This window comes from Loxodonta africana, chromosome 9, assembly GCF_030014295.1.
Source record: "Loxodonta africana isolate mLoxAfr1 chromosome 9, mLoxAfr1.hap2, whole genome shotgun sequence".
Classification (NCBI taxonomy): domain Eukaryota; kingdom Metazoa; phylum Chordata; class Mammalia; order Proboscidea; family Elephantidae; genus Loxodonta; species Loxodonta africana.
In genome coordinates this window covers 43,932,737-43,955,232 of record NC_087350.1, presented here as the reverse complement: position 1 = coordinate 43,955,232, position 22,496 = coordinate 43,932,737, and the positions used below count along the sequence as shown (strand labels likewise).

Here is a 22,496-nt window from a genome sequence, read left to right as displayed (position 1 = left end):
TCATGGGCAGTGAACAATTTTACCTTTTTTCACCACATCAAAGACTCTGCTTCTAGATATGGCTGCCATCTGTCTCTCTCCTAACCCCACAGCACCTTCCTACAGAGTCAAAGCCTCTTTTCAAATTTTCAATCCTAACAGGGGCAGATGGCCCAGTAAGCAAGGTAAGCATGGGCTTATTTACTAATCTGTAGTGAACAATTTCACAGCCTGCATTATGCTGATGACACAGCCTTGCTTGCTGAAAGTGAAGTGGACTTGATCAAAGACCACAGCCTTCAGTATGGATTATACCTCAATATAAAGAAAAGAAAAATCCTTACAACTGGACCAATAAACAACATACGATAAAAGGAGAAAAGATTGAAGTTGTCAGGGATTTCATTCTACTTGGATCCACAATCAACACCCATGGAAGCAGCAGTCAACAAAACAAATGATGCATTGCATTGGGCAAATCTGCTGCAAAAGACGTCTTTAACATTTTAAAGTGTTAAAAGCCAAAGATGTCACCTTGAAGACTAAGGTGCACTTGATGCAAGCCATGGTGTTTTCAACTGCCTTGTATGCATGTGAAAGCTGGACAATGAATAAGAAAGAGAGAACAAGAATTTACACCTTTGAATTACGGTGCTGGCGAAGAAAATTTTGAATATACTATGGACTGCCAAAAAAATGAACAAATCTGTCTTTGAAGAAAGTACAGTCAGAATGCTCCTTAGAAGTGAGGATGGTGAGACTTCATCTCACATACTTTGGACATGTTATCAGGAAGGATCAGTCCCTGGAGAAGGACATCATGCTTGGTAAAGCAAAGACTCAGCGAGAAAGAGGAAGACCTTCAATGAGATGGATTGACAGAGTGGCTACAACAATGGGCTCAAGCACAAAAACGATTGTGAGGATGACGCAGGACCGGTCGGTGTTTCATTCTGTTGTACACAGGGTCGCTATGTGATACCTAACAACAACATCATGTGAAATTCTTCACTACAGATAATCTGGTAAGCAAGGTAAGCACATGGCTACCTTGCCTATTGGATAATCTGCCCCTAGGCCAGATTACAGCTACCATTTATAGAGCACTTTAAGTCACCCATTGTGCTAAGTATTTTACCACATTATTCCATGTAAGTTACAACCACCCCATTAAATGGGTATGATTATCACCACTCCCACAGATGAGAAAACTGGGGTGGAGGGGGGAGTGTTTAAGCAACTTGGCCAAGGACAGGCAGCTGTGACAGAACTGGAGTTTGAACTTGGTTTGGTTCAGGGCTTTGAACCTGTTCGGTCTAGTATGAACCCCTGCTGAGATTTTGCATTTCTAACAAGTTCTCTGCTGAGGATTTGCATTTCCACCCCAGATATACTGAATCAGAATCTACATTTTAACAAGATCCCCAGGGGATTTTTATGTGTAACTTCCTGGGAACTTGTTAGAAATACAAATTCTCAGAAGAGAACTTGTTAGAAATGTAAATTCCCAGCAGGGGTTTGAACCAGAACAAACAGGTTCATGGAAGCCCTGGTTTGGTGGATACTAGAGGTGGTATGGGGGAAGGAAGGGGAGAGAGGAGAGATGCAGAAGTTTTACCAGAAATGTACTAGAGCGAGTAAAGAAATTTACTAGAGATCATCTGGTCCAAGGCTCTCATTGTACAAATGAGTAAAACAAGGCCCAGGTGGCAGAGATGAACGGAAAAAGTCGGCTTTCCTGCCTCTTGGTGTGAGCTCATTTCGGGACACTGGAGCTGCTGCTTTGCTGCTTCATTTTGCTGTATCAAATGGGCTCTGGATGAGAAAGAAGCAGTGAGGGAAAAACTGGGCCTGGTCTTCAGACACTTCTCTCCACAGCAGAGCAGCATCCTAGGTGCCCCCAAATTATGCCTCCATTTCCTCGTCACCACCTGAATCCCTAATGTCTCTCCTCTCAATAACTTGAGTCTCATTCACAACACGACAGGACAGTGTATGAAGCATACAAATTTGGGCTAAGCCTGGGGAGAAGCCAACTGGAACCACTATAGAGGTAGTCTCCAACTTGAGACACATTTGAATTATAAGGAACTGCACTTAAAACCATCTTTTTTTTTTTTTTTACATCATTAGTAATATGTACTACATACAACATGACAGCGCATGACTTGCTGATGTTATCGTTCTCATGCCAACCCCCAAAGACAAATAAAGATCAGTTTATAAAGGCACTGATAATTAAAGGGAATAATAATGAAAACTAAAAGAAAATGAGGGATCTGACTTATATCAGAGCTGACAATTTGTAAGTCAGGGACTACCTGTGATAAAAACTGGAATCACAGGATTTCTTTAAGGCAATGCAACATTACTACATTCGGCTGGATCGAAACAGGAATGCCTAGCAAGAAGATGTGTCTAACACACAGAAATCAGTTATAATCAGCATATCATAGCACCACCCAGGCAAGCAGGCACTCCTGGAGGAGCGTTTCCCTGTCCCTGGCTTCCTCTTACTTTGAGAGTCCCAAGGGAAACCCTTTCATGAATCCGGTCAAAAACAGCTCCAGGATCCAACCTCTGTCTTAAATGCTCTCAGAGATGGAGGATTCCTACCTCCCTGGCCACTCAAGCTATTTTTGAACAGTACTAAATATAACTTTTATATTGGGACTGTGGTTTTTTGACTCTCAGCCTGTGCTCCTTTTCTCCACTACTTTAGTACTCTTTTTAAAGGCTTTTTAAAAAGTTGTAAGAATTTATAAATTCATCACAGAGTACTTTGTATTTTCAAATTTCAGTGAAGATATAAAAGGCTACAAATATATCTAAGTAGAATCAGTCTAGAAAGACAACAGAGATTTTGATTAAGAAAACCTGGACAAGAGACAAAACTCTCTGTATTGTGGGAATAAATAAGACAGCATCTGTGAAACCACCCTGGACAGGGCCTGGACAAAAAGTAGGCCCACAATACATGGTGGCAGGATTTGAAGCTGTACCTCTATCTACATGAGCTTCACTTTCCTGTGTATTTAAACAGAGACAGCTATGTACATAAACAGAAGAAATGAGAAGGTATATGTGAATATGCTATAAATGGTAAGAGAGCCATATAACATCTAACAAACAAACAAAAAAAACACCCGTTGCCATCGAGTTGACTCTGACTTATAACGAGCCTAAAGGACAGAGTAGAACTGCCTCCTAGGGTTTCCAAGGAGCGACTGGTGGGTTCAAACTGCCGACCTTTTGGATAGCAGTCAAGCTCTTAACCACTTCGCCACAAAGGCTCTACATACATGCTAGTAAATAATAATTAATTTTAGTAAATGACAGACACACGGTAAGATTGCTCTGGTGTAGTCTTCCAGGTTCATATGCCTTGGCAGATTCCCCAGAGTTTCTGCTCCTGTTTTTGGGCCTCTGCTATAAGCAACAGCTTTGCACTCACTTTGTCCCATGGAGGTGACTTGAGGCAGAGCATAGTAACTCAATCCTCTTAAAGGGGGATGACCAAAAGAGGGGTAACATTCTTTGCTGGGTAAAGATCACACTTACAGCTCCTTGCTATAGAGCAGAGTTTTCCAGTCTCAGCACTACTGATATTTTGGATCAGATAGTCACTCTTCGTTGTCTGGGTAGGGGCGAGGGTGCTACCCTGTACACTGCAGGATGTTTACCAGCATTGCTGGCCTCTACCCACTAGATGCCAGTAGTACCCGCTTGATCTTCTAGTTTTGACAACCACAAATGTCTCCAACCAAACCCAGTGCCATTGAGTCGATTCCGACTCATAATGACCCTACAGGACAGAGTAGAACTGCCCCACAGTTTCCAAGGAGCACCTGGCAGATTCGAACTGCCGACCCTTATGGTTAGCAGCTGTAGCACTTAACCACTATGCCACCAGGGTTTCCACAAATGTCTCCAGACATTGCCAAATACCCCCCGGGGTTTGCAGGAACTCCCATTAACTGAAGTGTACTTCAACACTGAGTCTTCCCTCAGGACCTCTCTTGGGGTAATAAAGAAAGGGAAAAATAAATCTATGATTGAGTGGTTGAAAGTTTCCTATCATAGTTCACTAGTAGAACACAGTCATTAGTAAATCATTTTAATCTAGACTGCTTGGACTAGTGTTAGGTGATAACTTAAACACTCTTCCTGAAGTTTAATATTAAATTCAGTTCCAAAAGGCTGCTAAACAGACTGTGATAAAAAAATAACTGTGGCACAGACCAAATCTTCCACTTTAATACTTTTTTTTTTTTCAATCTGGAATTTAGATCAATCGGGCAAATGCTGAGTATTTCACTCTTGATATTCAGGCTTCTTTTGCTAACAGAAGGGACAGGAAAAAGTATTACTCAACACAAGACCTTTGGATCTAAAAGCTTTATTTCTAACTAGAGTTTTAAGGTATTTTGCTGGTCAACATTAAAAAAAAAAATACACTGCAAAATTCAAGAGTTACATGTTATCTAACATGGTAGTGTTTGCCTGTTGCGTTAAATCAATGGCTGTGACAACGTTACTATAAATTATGCTATGTATAATTATGAGAAGATCAAGGATCTATTTGACTGTAAGGTTTGATTTTATCTTGCATTGTTATCATTTATTTTTATGCATAATTAAGAGTTGGGATTAATAACTAGATTTGTGAGATATTAAAAAAATAAACTCTGGCTTTCGAATCTGAAAAAAACCTACTGCCATCAAGTTGATTCCGACTGATAGCGAGCCTACAGGACAGAGTAGAACTGTCCCATAGGGTTTTCAAGGCTGTAATCTTTACGGAAGCAGGCTGCCACATTTTTCTCCCACGGAGTGGCTGGTGGATTCAAACTGATGACCTTTCAGATAGCAGATGAGCATTTAACCACTGCGCCACCAGGGCTCCTTTTACTCTGGCTTTCATAAAGGGGAAATACAGCAACGTGAGAGTTCAGAATTTGATGTCAAGTGGCCTGTGTTCAAATCTCAGCTTCCCACCTTTTTGCTGTGTGACTTTGGCCAAATGTTTAATATCCCTAAAGCTTCAGTTTCCTTTTCTGCAAAATAAGTTCCTGACTCCAAAGGCTGTCAAGGGGATTAAGTAAGACAATGCATGTAAAGCACTTAGCATGGGGCTAAGAAAAGGTTCTACAAAAGCAATAAATGTGTCAGCTCTGAAGGCGCTTGGTTATGTGGCAGTCTCATCATGCTCCGTGAGTCTTGCTAGATCTAGATGTCTAAAAGAGCATCTTACCCTTTAGAAGCCTTTCCTCTTCTAAACTATTCAGACCATCTTAACAATTCAAGGGAAAAACAGCTGGTCTTAAGAAATGAGACTCACCCACTTCCTCCAGGAACCTGTTGGACCCAAGCAGCACACCCAAACCAACCCCCAGAAAGGATCCCTGAGCTTTTGCCATGAGTACTAAGCTCTTTTCAAAGACCACGAGGGCTTAGATAAACTCTTGCTTTTATTTTTATCCACGGTCCCTTGATCCCACAGTCGCTACCCCATCCAACAAACAATCAGCTCATAAAGATATTGCAACAGATTGCTTCCATCCCCAAAACCATGGGACCAGGATTCTGCAGTAGAAGGCAAGGCAAACCCAATCGTTCTTAACATTACACTGACCTTCTGCCTTTGAGACCTGGAAGCCACAGCACTGGTGGACATAAATTCTACTGTCTGCTGCTCCAGATCCAAGGGAATAGGGTAGCCCTCTGGTAGAAATCTGTCTGTTGCCTCCTGGAAAAGAGGAAACCTGGATTCCTACAGAGCTTGAAATGGCCGTTTTAAGCTGAAGGGAGGGGTTGATGAAAATCAACAGCTGTCTCAACATATCTAGCTTGACTCGCCCTGTTGAGGTTACCAGTGCTTGAGAACATCCTTGGCTGGGTTTCAAGGGTTTTGCATGTTTAAGAGCACAGACCCTTTAAAGCCAAATGATGGATGATCTGGACGCCACAAACTTCCCAGTATGTGTGTGTGCACCAAGACAACACGGGATCTCTGGGGCAGGGTGACAGCATCCTGGAGTGCGAATGCAACGCACTGAGCTATTTTAAATGCCCAGAGGATGACACATCTGGAAAAGGAGAACTGTTCTAGCCAAGTGAGCTTGACTCTGATTAACATGACAAACACTCACCATCCTAAAGGTTCCTATTTCCCAAGGACACTGAAGGTCCCGCCTGGAACCATGGAATGCTATGGAATAGGTGTTATGTACTGAAAGCTCAATACCCAGGGAATTAAAATTAGCACAAACTAATATCACTGGAAGCAAGCAAAGACCAGGAGAAACACCTAGAGAAAGTCAGCTTACTTTGTTCACAGGCTTCTCTGGAATCTTCACAGACACCTCAGCTGGTTTTCCCTTCTTTGATGGCGTTCTCTTGATTTTGGGCGAGTGGAATTTGTCCATCAGCTTCATGGTGAAGGAGGAGAGATGAGAACGCTGAGAGTCTGAAAACAAAAAGGGCACCAACTGTTAGAGGGTGGAGTGGAAGAAGCTGTGGTTCACTGACATTTTGTGGAAATGAGCAGTCTTCCCAAAACAATTTTTTTCCTGGCTGCTCAGAATTTCAAATGATAGGAAATATGGATCCATTAAAACACTTCTCTCGCATGTCTCAATTCCTGAAATTTCCTTCTAGGTTAGATGGTTCAGAATTGTGGTAGTCAAAGGTAATCAAAATAGGTACGGAAAAAGAACCTGCAAATGTTTCCAAATAAACTTTTAAAGTTCGTTTGATGATCTAACAAATGTTCGAGGGAACTACCTAAGAAAAAAGAATACCAAAGAAAAACTGTAGAGGCGTAAGGAAATAAGAACTGGAAAGTTAGGTCTTTTTGAATTAATCTCATCATTTTTCCGTTGAAGAAACTGCAACAGGTGACATGGACAAGGTCCCGGAGTTGGCAGTGGGGACTGAAACAGAATCAAGGTGTTCAGAATGTCCCGGCTTGTACTGAAAGACTGAAAGATTTCCTCCTAATATCAGGAACAGGACAAGTGTGTCCACTCCCACCACTTATATTCAACATTGTACTGGAAGTTGTAGTCAGGACAATTAGGCAAAAAAATGAAATAAAGGGCATAAAAATTGGAAAGGAGGAAGTAAAATTATTTCTATTTGTAAATGACGTGATCTTGTATATGGAAAATCCCAAGGAATCCACCAAAAGACTATGAGAACTGGTAAGCAAATTAAGCAAGGTTGCAGGATACAAGATCAATATACAAAAACTTTCTATACACTAGCAATTAATATACTGAAAATGAAATTTTAAAAAACTCCATTTATAATATCAAAAAGAATAAAATTCTTAGTTATAAATTCAACAAAAATGCAAGACTTATACACTGAAAAACTACAAAAATATTGCTGAAAGAAAATAAAGACCATCTAAATAAATGGAAAGATATGCTATGTTCACGGATCAAAAGACTTACTATCGTTAAGATGGCAACAGTCCCCAAATGGATTCAATGTAATTCCTATCAAAATTCCAGCTGCTTTTTTGTAGAAATTAAACTGATCCTAAAATTCACATGGAAATGCAACGGATCCAAAAATAGCCAAGACAATCTTGAAAAGAAGAACAAAAAGAACAAAGTTGGGAGGACTCACACTTCCTAGCTTCAAAACTTAATGTAAAGCTATGGTAATGAAGACAGTACAGTACTGGCACAGACATACAGATCAATGGAACAGAACAGAGCCCAGAAATAAACTCATACATTTATGGGCAACTGATTTTCAACAAGGGTGCCAAGACAATGTAATAGGGAAAGACAGTCTTCAATAAGTGGTGTTGGGACAACTGGATATCCACATGCAAAAGAATGAAGTTGTACCCCTACTTCACACCATACACAAAAATTATCTCGAAATGCACCAAAGACCTAAATGTATGAGCTGAAACTGCAAAACTCTTAGAAGAAAACATAGTAGTAAATCTTTATGATCTTGGGTTAGGCAAAAACTTCTTGGATATGACACCAAAAGCACATGTGACAAAATAAAAAAATAAATTGGACTTCATCAAAATGAGAAACGTTTATGCTGCAAATAAAACCATCAAGAAAGTGAAAAGACAATCTACAGAAGAAAAGATCTGCAAATCATATATCTGATAAGGGATTTGCATTCAAGATACATAATGAAATTTATAACTCGGTAATAAAAAGACAAACAATCCATTAAAAATGGGCAAAATATTTGAATAGACATTTTTCCAAGAACAAATATTTACGGTCAATAAACATATGAAAAGATGTTCAACATCATTCACCATTAGGGAAATTTGATCAAAGCCACGCACCTTATACTCATCAGGATGGCTGCACTAATCTAAAAGACAGACGATAACAAATGTTGGTGAGGATGTGGAGAAACTGGACCTTCATACACTGCTGATGGGATTGTAAAATGGCACAGTTGCTTTGGAAAAAAGTCTGGCAGTTCCTCAAAAGGTTAAAACATAGTTTTCTACTCCTAGGTATATACCCAAGAGAAATGAAAACATACGTTCACACGACTTATACATAAATGTCCATAACAGTATTATTCATAAGAGCCCCAAAGTAGAAATACCCTAAATGTCCATCAACTGATGAAGGGGTAAATAAATGTGATATATTCACACATGCAATATTATTCAGTTGTAAAAAGGAATGGAGTACCAATACATGCTATAATATGGATGACTCTTGAAAACATGATGTTAAGTGAAGGAAACCAGTCACAAAAGACCACATATGGTATGATTCTATTTATATGAAATGTACATAACAGACAAATCTACAGAGACAGAAAATAGATTAGTGGTTACCTAGAACTGGGGGTACGTGGGTAGTGAGAGTAACTGCTAATGGATATGGGGTTTCTTTTGGTAAGGGATGACAATGGTCTAAAATTAGATAGTGGTGATGGTTGCACAACCCTCTGAAATGCTAAAAAACACTGAATTGTACTATAAATGGGTGAATTGTATGATATGTAAATTATATATACTTCAATAAAGTTGTTAAAAATTAAAAACAAACTGAGCTAGACTTTCTTCATCTTACCACTAACCACGGTATCTTGCAGCATCTGAAACCATCTTATTAGTTGCTATATTTATGTGCTTGTCTCCCTGACAAGAATGCAAGAGGGACTGCCTGTCTTGTTCATGCCTGTATCCTCAGAGCTTACAATAGGACTTGGCCCATAGAAGATGCTCAATAAACATTTAACACATGAACAAATCAACTGACCAAAAAATACCCAGGGCGGGGGGTGGGGAGGGAATGTTCCTTTTTTAACATAAAAAAAAATTCACTAAAAATACTTGACATTGGTTGAAAATTAGGGCATAAAACGCCAGTGCAATGGAAAAATATCTGTAGTTAAAAAAAAAAAAAAAAAAGCATGCCCCATTTTCCATTTTTTCCAGCAATTTAGTACTAAAAGAAAAACAAAAACAAGTCCTCAAATAAATGACATGGTACCTTGTCATTTATTTGAAGACTCCTGTCACTGGGTCTGCATGTGACTTCATGGGCCAAAGTTCAATTTTCATCAAAGACGTGGCCAGGTGGCCAGGGGGATCAGATAAAAGGATCTGCCCTATCAGATAAATGACATTTTCCTTTGGCCTGCTGTACTTCGGGTCAACAAGCCATGGCGTGACTCTTGTTCACATGAGGAGTGGAACCAAACACTGCTTCACAATTGTCTGCTGATCAGAGCTGCAAGAAGCCCTTCTCAGTCCCCAGGCTTAAACATGAATCCACAGGAAGTTGGTGTACCCTTCTCACTGACCTGGAACAGCTCAACAAGCTTGGGAGAGCCTCTAAGTACCAGCCCTGTCGGACTGCAGTCATCTCCTAAGATCTGAAGGAGGTAGCCTGGGATGGAGTGATTTCTCCAGCTCCCCTCTGCCCTGCTTCTTCTCCTTCCCCACCCAAGCAGGGTGGGTCTCAAATACAATTTATACTTCCTTTTTTTTTTTATGTATATATTTCAAAATTATGTGAACAACCTAATCATTCATGTAGTGGTTAAGAGGGTGAGACTGCTTAGGTTAAAATTTTTAAAAGTGTCACACTGCTTGGGCTAAAATACTTAAAATGTTATCTATCTATGCCTAAAGTTTCTTGGGAAAATGGGGAAAATGAGGCTGATAACACTATCCTTCTTGAGATGGCTGGTGTGATGTAGATTAAATGAGATGTTGCAAGTGGATAAGGCAATAAGGTACTTATCAAAGTGCTCGGCACATGGTATACATTCAATTCAGGGTAGCTAAAAAAAAAAAAAAATTTTTTTTTTTTTTTTTAACCTAACTTAACCGAACCTAATTTAGTTACCTTGAAGACTAAGGTGCGCCTGACCCAAGCCATGGTGTTTTCAAGTGCCTCCTATGCATGTGAAAGCTGGACAAGGAATATGGAAGACCAAAGAAGAACTGATGCCTTTGAATTGTGGTGTTGAAGAAGAATATTGAACATACCACAGACTGTAAAAGAATGAACAAATCTGTCTGGGAAGAAGTACAACCAGAATGCTCCCTAGAAGGATGGCGAGACTGCGTCTCCACATACCTCAGACATGTTGTCAGGAGGGATCAGTCCCTGGAGAGGGACATCATGCTTGGCAAAGTGGAGGCTCAAAGAAAAAGAGGAAGACCCTCAGTGAGATGGACTGACACAGTGGCTGCAACAATGGGCTCAAGGATAACAACAATTGTGAGGATCGTGCAGGACCGGGTGGTGTTTCATTCTGTTGTACACTGGGATGCTATGAGTTGGAACTGACTGCGTGGCACCTAACAACAATGACAACAACCTAACTGAGCCCTGGTGGCACAGTGGTTAAGAGCTCAGCTGCTAACCAAAAGGCCAGCCACTCCTTAGAAACCCCATGGGTCAGTTCCACTGTGCCCTGTAGAGTTGCTATGAGTCAGAATCGACTCAATGGCAACAGGTTTTGGTTTGGAACCTAACAAACTATATGATTTGCATGAGTAATAAGGTTAATCAAACTCTGAATTCTTATTTCTCAACTGCTTACAGATCGTCATCAGTTATTTTGTAGCACTAAACATTTAACTCACTACCCTAATTGTCAGCCTTACAAATGCCACTCTTCCCTTCCTTTAGAATTTAACTGAAAGTCTTAATCTGGCTTTAAGCCTGTTAATCTGTTTTCCTCTTTGGCTTAACTTGCCTCCTCCTATATCGTTCTTATTGCTGCTCCCCACCCCACCCCTTCTGATGCTGGCCTCACAGGGTCCCTGAAGCAAGACACAGCACATCCCTTACCAGGCAGGGTCCCGAGACACACGAAACGTCAGAACGATTTACCATTCACCCGGGCAGGTGTGCCTGCAGGCAGGGAAAGAACAGTAGGCACAAAGGGGACGTCTGCCGGAGCCAGATGCAGTTTCTTTGGTTTGCTTTGGGGGTCAAGGATCTTCAGAGACGGGCTGGGTGAGCCAGCTTCTGCCTTTTCCACCGTCTGCTGCTCTGAGTTGCTTTACGGGCAGACATGGGGCTGAGAGGTTGGCTGATTCACAACTGCACTATCATGACTATGGTGGAACTAGAGGGAGGCAATCAAGGTGATAAAGGTGCAAAATTTAAGGAGGCATTCAATCCCAGGTTTGTGCAAGTGTAGGGCTGGCCCTGATCATGACCCAGGGGCAGACTAAGGGCACCAACCTGTGAGCAAACAGCCCAGAAGGTATATTATGGCATTCTCTCTCTCTCTCTCTCTCTGCTCTGCCAGTCTCAGCCCATGAATCTAGTCTGTCTTGGAGCACAGCTGGGAAACCATGTCAGCCTTTAAAGGCAACTCTATGCCTACCAATAAATCTCTCTCCTTGGGGTATTTAGTAGCCTTCAAACAGCCTGCATAAGCACAAGACAATAAATCAGGTGGAGAGTGGAGGTTTTTTGTAATGACAACCAACCTCCTCAACTTTGGAAACTGAGGGTAGCACTAATTAGGACAGATTTTGTTTTGGAGGCTATTTGTCATCTTTTCCTTGAAACAATGGGTTAATAGCACCAGTTTCGGGTGACTCCAGGTCACTCAGACTATACATTTCCTCTCATGCTTAGTGCTGATGAGGTAAAATAATGACCAGTGGTTTCAGGGTAGAAGCTGGCAACAGGTGGCCTTCACATGAACGCTGTTAGGGTAATTCTGCCAATAGCTACACACACACACACACACACACTCTCCCCCACCCCGGCCCTCTTCTCACCTTCCTCACATGTGTCAATCATCTTGGGTGGCGTGCAATGCCAAAGAGATGCTGTCACATACAGGCAGAGTCTTAATCTTAGGTAAGTTTAATGACCACCCTCGTATTATTCTCTGACTTTGCACACTTAGGAGGTTACACTCCAGATTTTAGGTATCTGTGTTTTTAGAGATTTTATAGTTGGAAACCCTGGTAGCACAGTGGTTAAGAGCTACAGCTGCTAACCAAAAGGTCGGCAGTTTGGATCCACCAGGCGCCCCTTGGAAACCATATGGGGCAGTTATACTCTGTCCTATAGGTCTCTATGAGTCGGAATTGACTCGATGGCAATGGGTTTTATAGTTCAGAAAAATTCCATACATAATTTACAAAGAATTAACCGAATGCATGTACCTACGGAGCCTATAGAACAGTGCCATCCAAAAGAGCTTTCTGTGATGATACAAATGCTCTATCTCTGCACTAACTGTGGCTACTGCACGCTTGAAACGTGGCTAGCCTGACTGAGGAACTAAATTTCTATTTAACTTGAAGTTACTGAAACAGCCGCATGTAGCTGGTGGTGATCATACTGAACAGCACAACTCCAGAAGTAGAACACGATTGGGTATGTCGATGCGACCACACGTTCCTTTGCGAACACATTTCTTTCTCAAGAACAGGTAACCACTTTCTGATTTTTGTGTTTATAATCCCTTACTTGTTGTTACTGTGTGTGTGTGTACATGCACATGTATACATATATATAGTTTATAAGTTTGTACACTTAACATGAATGATGGTAGATTGTATTCTCACGTTTTTGCTTTCTCATTCAATCGTAGGTCCGACATTTAACCATGCTGACGTGTATATTGGTGCTTTTATTTCAGTGCTGTGAAATTCCATATGTTCATAATTCCAGTTTATTTATCCACTCTCCTGTCAGCGGATACTGGGGTTTTACCAGGTTTTTTGCTTTTAGAAACAATTGTTGCTATGAGTGTTCTCATACGTGCCTCCTGGAACACATGTAAGGGTTTTCTGTGAGTAGAAATGCTGGATTACAAGGTATATGCCATATTTAATCTTACAGATATTGCCAAACAAGTCTCCCAAGTGGCTTGCGACTTTGCAGTCCTGTCCCACCAGTATGTAAGGGAGTTCCCATTGCCCCTCGCCCTTATCAACATCTGGGGTTGCCAGGCTTGCACATTTCTCCACATGGCCATGTTTAACAAAAGGAAACAAAAATCTGAATAGCCCTTCTGCACATGTAAATGCCATAAGCTGGTATGTCTTAATTGTAACCTATCAAATCTGTGAGGGTAACTTCAAAGGTCATAGGTAACTTAAAAAGAAAATAAATCCAAGCTACTGCTGCTCATTCTGGCACTTTCACCACCAAGGGTCAGAAACTTCCAATGACTAATCTGCTAGTCATTTCTTCCAGAGGAAGACTAGTTTCCAGGACTTCACAAACATTCCTTGCATAAGTGACCGTAATGCTACTAACAGCAGGCACTTTTGGTGACAACCAACACAGGCTACAGATCTGGTCATCATATGATGTCCTTCTCTATCGAGAGAAAAGAGAATGGGCTGGAGAAGAGGCACGTAGCCTCCTCATGGAATCACATCTCAACAAAAAACAAAACAGAACAAAAACATACCAAAGCCAAACCAACTTCTTCCAAAGTGGTCTGTCAGGTTCCGGTATTCCATTCTTCAATTTTCAACTTGATCGTTTGGCCAGGCCTAACAATGATCTCTGTCTGGTATCAACTGGCCTTCTTTCAAATGTCACTTGTAGCAGCAGGTGGGATCCCAACTTAGCAGTGGTTTCTGTCAGGGCCTAATTTTGCAGGGAATGGGAGGAGTCTCTTAACATGAACCATACAAGGGACCACAAAGTCAAGGTCATGGTAGAAACACTTTGAGGCAGTTCCAAAATTACCACAGCTGATCTTGAGAAACATCATGGCTGTTAATTTCTTTTTACCTACAATATAAGGGGCTCAGAATTTTGGCGCTGGACAGGACTTAAAGGTCACTTACTGAAATCATACCCCCCATTTCCAAATACATACAAAGGACAACTTGCGAACATTAGGAAGAACTTTCTTGATTATAAGGATTTAAGATTTGTGAAAAGGTTTGTTAACTAAAGGATGGGCTGAGCAGGTCGTGGGCACAGCACGTAGCACACAGGCTTTTGAATCAGGCAGTCTGTGCTTTAACTCAAGCTGGGCCACTACTTGGACAAAGTTTTCACCTCTCTGAGCCTCAATTTCCTCACGTATAAAATAAATATAACTTCAGGACCTACCTCTTAGGGTTGTTGTGAAGATTAAATGTGATCCTGTGTATCAAGCTTTTAGCCAAGGGCCCAATACAGAGCAAATCCTCAATAAATGGCAGCTATTATTGTTTAAAAAAAAAAAAAATTTTTTTTATTGTTATCTGATAACACTGTCAAGCCTCTGCCAACACTTAATAAGGCAAAAGGCTAAAAATAGTACAAGCCTAGTAGAGTCGAAAGCAACTTGATGTTTCATTTTTTCCAACAATGAAAATTAAAAGATTCTGTCTTACTTAATACAAAACTATTCATGTTAAAACAGAAGGAAAACAATATTTGGAGTTTTGTAATACCAAAGGCTTTGTGACATGAAAATCTGTTAACATTACCCATTTGTTCAGGAAGCCTAGCAATAATAACTACCATGATGCTGATGGCAATACTAAACATAGCTAGTTTTCTTTTTTGGCAACAAAAGTAAAACAAGCTCATTATAAAAATCCGAACACTGCAAAAGTACGTAACATAGAAAGTGAAAATCCCTCATAACTTTACATACAGCAGAGCCGAAATAATTTTATGTGGCTTGTTTCTAAATTTAACAACACATAGTGGGCATTTTTCCATGTGAGTACCGTTAATGGTTGAATAAAACGTTCCACTAAAGGGCAGACCACAGTACAGTTAACCAGTCTCCTGGCTGAATGGTTTCTACCTTCTGTTATTTAACAACGGTGCAATGGCGAACACCCTCCTCATGCTTATGTCTCTGTCACTTGTACAATGAGACAGATTCCTAGAAATGGAATTGTTAGGTCAAAGGGTATGAACATTGTAAAACTGATGAGATACTGTCAAACTGCCCTTCAATAGAGCTGGATGCAGGCCAGTCATGACTGACACAAAGAGCAAGGCGTCTGGGTGGAGGCAGGAAGAGGTGTGGTACAGGAAGGTGGCTAGGCCTGTTGGGCCCCTCCTACCTGCTGTAGAAACCAGGCTTCACCTTGGATTCAAATTAAAATCTGACAGAGCCACCATTTTCGTTTTACTTGTAAAACTGGTGAAGATTAAAAACACACACAGAACTGAACGTACTCTTCACAAAAGATGATCTCCAAATGGTCAATAAACATATGACAAGGTACTCAACTTCACTTGTCATCAGGAAACAACAAATTAAAACCATAAAGAGTTACCACTACACACACACCTGAATGGGTAAAACAAACAAACAAAAAAAAAAATAGGAAACATTTAAGTGTTGATGAGGATGGAGGGCATCGGGAAGTCTCTATACGCTGCCGTTGAGAGGTATGAACTGGAACAATGACTTTGGAAAGCTGGCAGCCATCTACCTGGGATTCAGTAATTCCACTCCTAGGTACAGAGCCAAAAGAAATGCTTCCATGTGTTCATTGTAAGTCACTACCAGAATACTGAAAGCAGTACTACCCAAATGCCCATGATATAGAATGGATACCCACGGGTCTGATTAACACAGCTCATTTACGACTTAAGGAAATCCTAGTCCTAAAACAAATAAATGTATTTAACCCTGAATATTCCAGAATGAATATCTTCACAAAGAACTCTGCATTGAGTATCTCAGGAAGCATCTGTGGCCATCTCAGGAAGCTTTTTGCTTCATCTTTGAAAAAATAAAAAAAGACAGAGCCTGTATAAATGTAAATGTTCTTATGATCTTAAGTCACTGGTAAATGTTTTCTAATCTCTCCCTTATTGTATGGGAAATTCAAAGAATTTTTGAATTTCAGAAATTTTGAATAATGAAAATACGGTTGTATCCTATAATTTATTTTTACCCATGGCTGAATCAATGTATTTTTGTGTCTGATTTCTCTCACATACTTCATCGACTACTTATTACATGCCTGGGAGGCTCCCAAAACCCTGGATACAAAATTAACTGTGTGATCTTAAGTGAGTTACTTAACCTCTATGAGTCTCATTTTTCACACCTGTAAAACAAAAATAATAACAGTATCTATTTCATGAGGTTAGTCTAAGAATTAAAAACTGTATTTATTTACTATATTTGAGCCCTTCAGTGGTCTACAAAGCCCATGCCATGTGCCACCCTCCACTCCTGTTAGCCCCGCACACACACACGTTTGGGGGTAAGCCTATTCACAAGAAACCTGTTCTCTGATGTCCTCTAACATGAGGGTTCGGGAAGTGCCAAGCTGCTATGACTGAATAGAGAAAGTTCACCTAATTCTGGGATTCAATATTAAGAAGCCCATTTGGCGCTTAGAGCAAGGTTTATCCTTCAAACAAGCCTTTATCAGAAATAAAGGTAATGTTTTGGCTTCAACTATCTTATCGTCTTTTTTTTTTTTTTTTTTTTAACTCTCAGAAACCAGAGGAAGAGAAAAGAGGTTCTACTTACTGGACCCTTGTACCCCAACAAGGATCAAGTTTATTCATTTTGGAATCTGGCACTTAGCCCAATAACTGGCACGCCCGTGAAAAAACAAATACTTGTTAGCAATCACATGGACAACAGCCTTCGATGAAAGAATTCGTAACAACAAGCTACTACATTCAATCTATACTGGATGGCAATATCTGATCAGAGGTTTGGACAGGACAGTTTATGTGGATTTTTAATATAATTCTCTAAGGAGTGTCAACACACAATGACTCAGAAATGATTCAATCAAGAGCTTCCTTTGGGGTGGTGCTTTGGTTTGAGTTATTTGAATTAACACAATGTTTGTCGTTCAAGCCACTTCCAGGGAAAAAGACCAAAGAAAAAGTGTACCTTCACCCTCCTCCTCCAGGTGTCTAGAGAATGGTGGACACTCTGACCTGCATGTCCAGTAGAAGTATAATATGAGCCACATGTGTCATTTAAAAATATGTTTAACCCAATTTATCCAAAATATTATCATTTCAACATGCAATTAATATAAAAAGGTATTTCACATTCTTTTTCTTTCATACTAAGTGCATTTGAAATCCGGTATATATTTTACACTTATAAAAAATCTCAATTCAGACTCGCCACATTTCAAGTGCTAATTGAGTTTAATGTACTGGACAGCACAGCTCTAGGCCCGAAGGATCACTGGCCCTTGCCTTTGGTGCTGAAGGGGGTTGAAAATGGGCCTGCTGATTCCATCTGCCACTTGAAAGAAAGTGCTTTGGTGGGCTGGGTTTGACAGAACCAAGGTTGTGCTGCTGAACCTCTTTCCCTAAATCCCGATATGGGGTGACATGGCAGCCTAGCTAAAGGCAGAAACCGCACAACACAGGCAAGTCCGCTCACCCTCTGGAAATAAAACTCAATGGCTGCGCTCAAGGACAGCACTTCTGAGTTCCAGCTCTGAAGCTGTCCCACAGCCACTTCCTACATGTGAGTACTGGATGGTCTCATTCTGAACAGAACCTGGTAAAGGGGACAGAGAATGCCAGATAGTGCAGTGAGAAGCCTCGCTGTGCAAGTTCTGGAGATGGAATGCAGAGTAGAGGAGGCAGCCTTTGTACCGACAGAAGAAATTTCAGACAAGTGTAGCTCCCTGACAGTGCAAACTGATATTCTGTGGAGGCGGAGACCGTGAACATACACAGTGACATTGCTGTCCTGTCCTACTGCTATATGTGGGCAAAAAAAGTAGTGACTCTGATCTCAACTCAGCCCGACAAACTTATTTCTACCCCACCGGCAAATCTGATGTAAGTGAAACCCTCTCAATGTGAATGACCCTGGATAATTTAACCCCTGTGCCTCATTTTTCTAATCTGTAAAATGGGAATAATTACACTTACCTCACTGGGCTGCTGTGAGGATTTAATAAAATACTCCAAGTAAAACACACTTAGTACAGTGCTAGATATGTTTCTGAGATATACTCCTCTTTAGGATAAATGTTGCTATTTTGAGTAGACGATTATTATTATTTTTAACAGTGGAGGGTTTAAAAACAGAGGAAAATTCCAATAACTAAAAGATCTTATGGGATTTAAACAAAAGCCACAGCCTCCGTAATTCTCATTCTATTTAACATCAAGCAAGTGTCTGAGTGTGAACAAAGAATGCAGATGATATCCTGGGGAACCTCCCTCCCTCTACCTGTCAGAGACAGCTTGAATAAATTTGCACAAATAGTTTTCTCAAGACTTATTCTTATTATAAAATATGCATAATATAACAGACAGACATCCCATAAGGGGCTGGAAGGAGCACCTGTGGGATTAATAGCTGCTTCCCTTTTGGAGACTAATCAAATCAATAGCTACTGTTTTTACACGTCCTCTTAGGTGTTGAACACTGTGCTGGGTGTTCTCCACATATTACTCCTGATCTTCACAATAACACTGCAAAGGAAGTATTACTTATTACCATTTGACAGAGGAGGGACCCAAGTCTCAGAGAAGTCAAGTACCTGGACTAAGGTCACATAGTTAAACCTAATACCCTATTCCCACCATTTTACAGGCAAGGTAACTGGCACCCTAATAAGTATAGTAAACCCCCTAAGGTCAGCCTGTCCCCAGGGTGGACCACCTCTAAGGAAGTATTTCATTTCCATTACCGTTTGGAATTGAGCTAAAGATTCTTAAAATCACAGACTTCGAAGACTTCAGAGATGTGAATTAGTCATTTCTCCAGTTTTATTTCCAGAGGCAAAAAAAAAAAAGAGAGATAAAAAAACAATAAGTTTATTCTAAGTAAGCAAACCAACACCACAAGGCAGAAAGTGGACAGGGCCAAAGTGTATTACATCGTTTAAAAAGCCTGGGAAGGAACCTTGATAAAACAGGAAGCCGAGTCCACCCTAACCTTTGTCCATTAGGTGGAACTGTTTGGAACTGCCTCTGTCCCTCAGAGGAACTTGTACGTTAGGAGAGCTGCCAGGCCCGGGAAGGAAAGGTGGAGACAGCATACCATTTTAGAATTCAAACAATGTGCCTAGAGGGTCACAGGAACCTATTCTTTAGCAACATGTCACCAGCAAAGCACCCTGATCTAGGGGCAGGAGGTCTGCTTACGATGGCCCAGGCCATAGGGATGGAGTGTAACTACGCTCACAGGACCTACGCTCACAGGACAGGGAAGGCTGCAGCGGCAAGCGACTCTATCCTGCCTCTGCTGTGCTCAGGCCTGCTCAGGGACCCAGAGAACTCATTATTTGCCTACCCCCCGACCCCCAGCCCCTGAACTTCCAGAGGAAAAACAACATTTTCACTTGTCAGTGAGCACATACTCATTTATTCATTTCCCAGGCAACAGGGAAAAGAGGTGGGAGCCACATGAAAGTCACAATCACCTGCAGCTTGGGACTCTGCAGAAACAGCTCACTGGGCAAAGAAAGGAGAAAGTTGGAGGAACTGGGGTCACTGGTAAAACCCCTTCCCTTCTCTATCTCCTCAGGGCAACAGGCTGCATGAGAAAATACAGAGCAGGCACTCACTGCATGGCATCCTCATTCATTCATTCATTCCATAAATAATTATGTGCCAAGCACTTGCAAAACACTTGGGTTAGAGAGAGGAGCAAGTAACACTCCCTACTGCCAAGAAGCTCCCAAATCTAGTGGAGAAGATGTTGCCACAACACAGAGTGAGGATCCTGGGATCAAGATGGGCCCAGTCAAGATGGGCTTTTCCGTCCCTCACAGCCCCTGCTCAGAGGAGGATGGTTCCAGGCAAGTGCTCAATGGCAAAGGTACCTGAGTAAAAACCAGTCTGGCTCCTCAGGGCAGGAGGAAGGGCTGAGCTTCCAGGAATAGCTCTGGGCTTTGGGCACTTCACCTGGAGACAAATGAAAGGCATCAGAGTCAGCAAACAGGCACCAGCAGGGTAAAGGCTTCGGAGCTCTCTGAGGAGACAGAAGGGTCTGGAAACAACCACTTCTCCAGGGGAACATGGCAGCTGGGAGACAGCGTATTTTTCTCTGGGAACAAGATGAGCAAAGGGTCCTCTCTGCTGCTCTCTGATGAACATTTCTTCACTGACCCCTGCCCTTCTGTCCTCTGCTTCTCAAATATGTTAATGGCCAGGAGGCCTGTTCTGGCAAGAACATCTATTCTGTATGAACGTTCAGACATACATAGGAAAAACCCCATTCTGCTTTGTTGTTGTTGTTGCTATCAGGTGCCATCGAGTAGATTCCAACTCATAGCGACCCTATGTACAACAGAACGAAACACTGCCTGGCCCTGTGCCATCCTCACAATCGTTGCTATGCTTAAGCCATTGTTGCAGCCACTGTGTCAATCCACATTCAAAATCAAGTACTCATCAGTTCTCATCTCTCCTTAGTAACGTTTATGGTGTGATAGGCTGCCCTGCTCTAGGACGCTACCCCAGGGCAACTGCCAAGGGAGCAGTGCAGCTCTCAGCTTTATTTCCTTAAAAGGATCCTCTCAGTCTACGTAAAGAGGAAACTGAGGCCCTGAGAACTGATTTGCCCCCAGCCAAGGATACAGGCCTCCTAAATGAAGCCAGCCCAAGGCTCCTTCCTCAGTAAATGGTTGAAAAAACAACCAGCCTCCTTCGATCCTTTTCTCTTACCAATGATACAACTTCAACGTAATAAGCAAAAGTGTACAGAGGGCCAAACTAAAGAGAGCCCAGTTTAGTGCTGGTGACATCCACCTACTCTCTACTTGTGAATTACAGCCACAGATGGTCTAACCACCCACTAGAGGCTCCCAAGGGCCCTCAAATTTTTGGGACTAAAATATGAAGTCATGATGGTTTAGTCCAAGCCAGAATTTCACTGGCTTATAGTCTGAAATTCAATCCAAGTCATCGTCAGCAAGATGTATTGTGTATAAGGCAAGGAGCCCTGGGGTGCAGTGGTTAAAGTGCCTGGCTGCTAACTGAAAGGTCAGTAGGTTCGAACCTATCAGCTGCTCCGCGGGAGAAAGATACAGCAGTCTGCTTCTGTGAACATTTACAGCCTTGGAAACCCTATGGGGCAGTTCTACTCTGTCCTATAGGGTCACTCTGAGTTGGAATTGACTCAATGGCAATGGGTTTGGGTTTTGGTTTTCGTGCACAAGGCACTGTATTAGACACTGAGTAACACAGCCCTGCTTTTTTTTTTTTAAACACAGCCCTGCTCTCGTGTAGCTGAGAGCAGCAGCAACAATACAGTACAAACTAGGGCCATTTCCTACACAGTAAGTGCCCAGCAACGCCCAGGCCCTTCACAGGCCTTATCTCATTCAGTCCTCACAATGACTCTCCAAGATGGGTATCGCCATCTTTGTTTTACAACTGAGTCTACCAAGGAAATACAGACCCTGGATTTGAACCTAGTTCTGCTTCACATGCCAGTGTGTGAGTAGAGAGAAGTGAACAAGTGCCCTAAAGATGGCTCAAACAGATGCTCAGGGGAGTGAGAGCTCACGTCCTATTCTGTCCCTGGAGGAATTTTCTTATTATTTCCCCTGGGTCAGTGTTCGGTGCCACTTTGAAAAGCACTTACAACAAGCCAGCACCTACTAAGTGCAGGGTATTCTGCTCAGCTATAATTACCCCCAGACTCTGCTGGCTCCCAATTCAGATGGCACATCTTGGAGTAGACCTCTTCCTCTTCAAGCCAAAGCCTAGGAAACAGGTTGTTTATGAGATGTATTCACAACTTTGATCATCAGGGAAGCACAAGTCACCACAAGACTAGAAGACAAGACTTTTAGGTCAGTTTGCTTGTAAAAGTGAATCACACCCTTCTGGAACAGTCCAAGACAAGATGGCGCATTCACAGTAGCAGCATATCAAAGACTTTCTGGCTGTGCCAGGACTTGGGCTAAAAACACTCTTAGAGATGAAACTCAAGGACAGTCTCTTGGCCTAAGGGGGAGAGGCCAGAGTTATACATTGGCTCTCTTGATGTGGGAGGTGAGATTATGGATAGAACAAAAACACTATTTGAAGCAACCCAAAAAACAATGGACTGGGGAGGAATATATATTTTGGTGATGGTTGGATGTATCC

General features: G+C 41.7%; 1 protein-coding gene across 19 annotated transcripts in view; it reads right to left on the bottom strand.

Annotated features, from left to right (window-relative positions):
* RAPGEF1 (Rap guanine nucleotide exchange factor 1) overlaps window positions 1-22,496 on the bottom strand; it is a 156,790-nt gene that overhangs the window by 75,647 nt on the left and 58,647 nt on the right. For 5 of the 19 annotated variants that reach the window (XM_064291302.1, XM_064291285.1, XM_064291293.1 and 2 more), the window contains exons 2-3: window positions 6,309-6,448; window positions 5,615-5,728 (exon numbers count right to left, since the gene is read on the bottom strand). In XM_064291302.1, the coding sequence (XP_064147372.1) occupies window positions 5,615-5,728; window positions 6,309-6,448 (254 nt within the window). Of the gene's footprint in view, window positions 1-5,614; window positions 5,729-6,308; window positions 6,449-6,782; window positions 7,349-7,439; window positions 7,576-11,339; window positions 11,578-13,015; window positions 13,246-13,896; window positions 14,645-19,084; window positions 19,156-20,221; window positions 20,307-22,496 lie in introns of those variants that run through there. The other 14 variants (XM_064291303.1, XM_064291299.1, XM_064291296.1 and 11 more) reach the window with 13 other exon arrangements.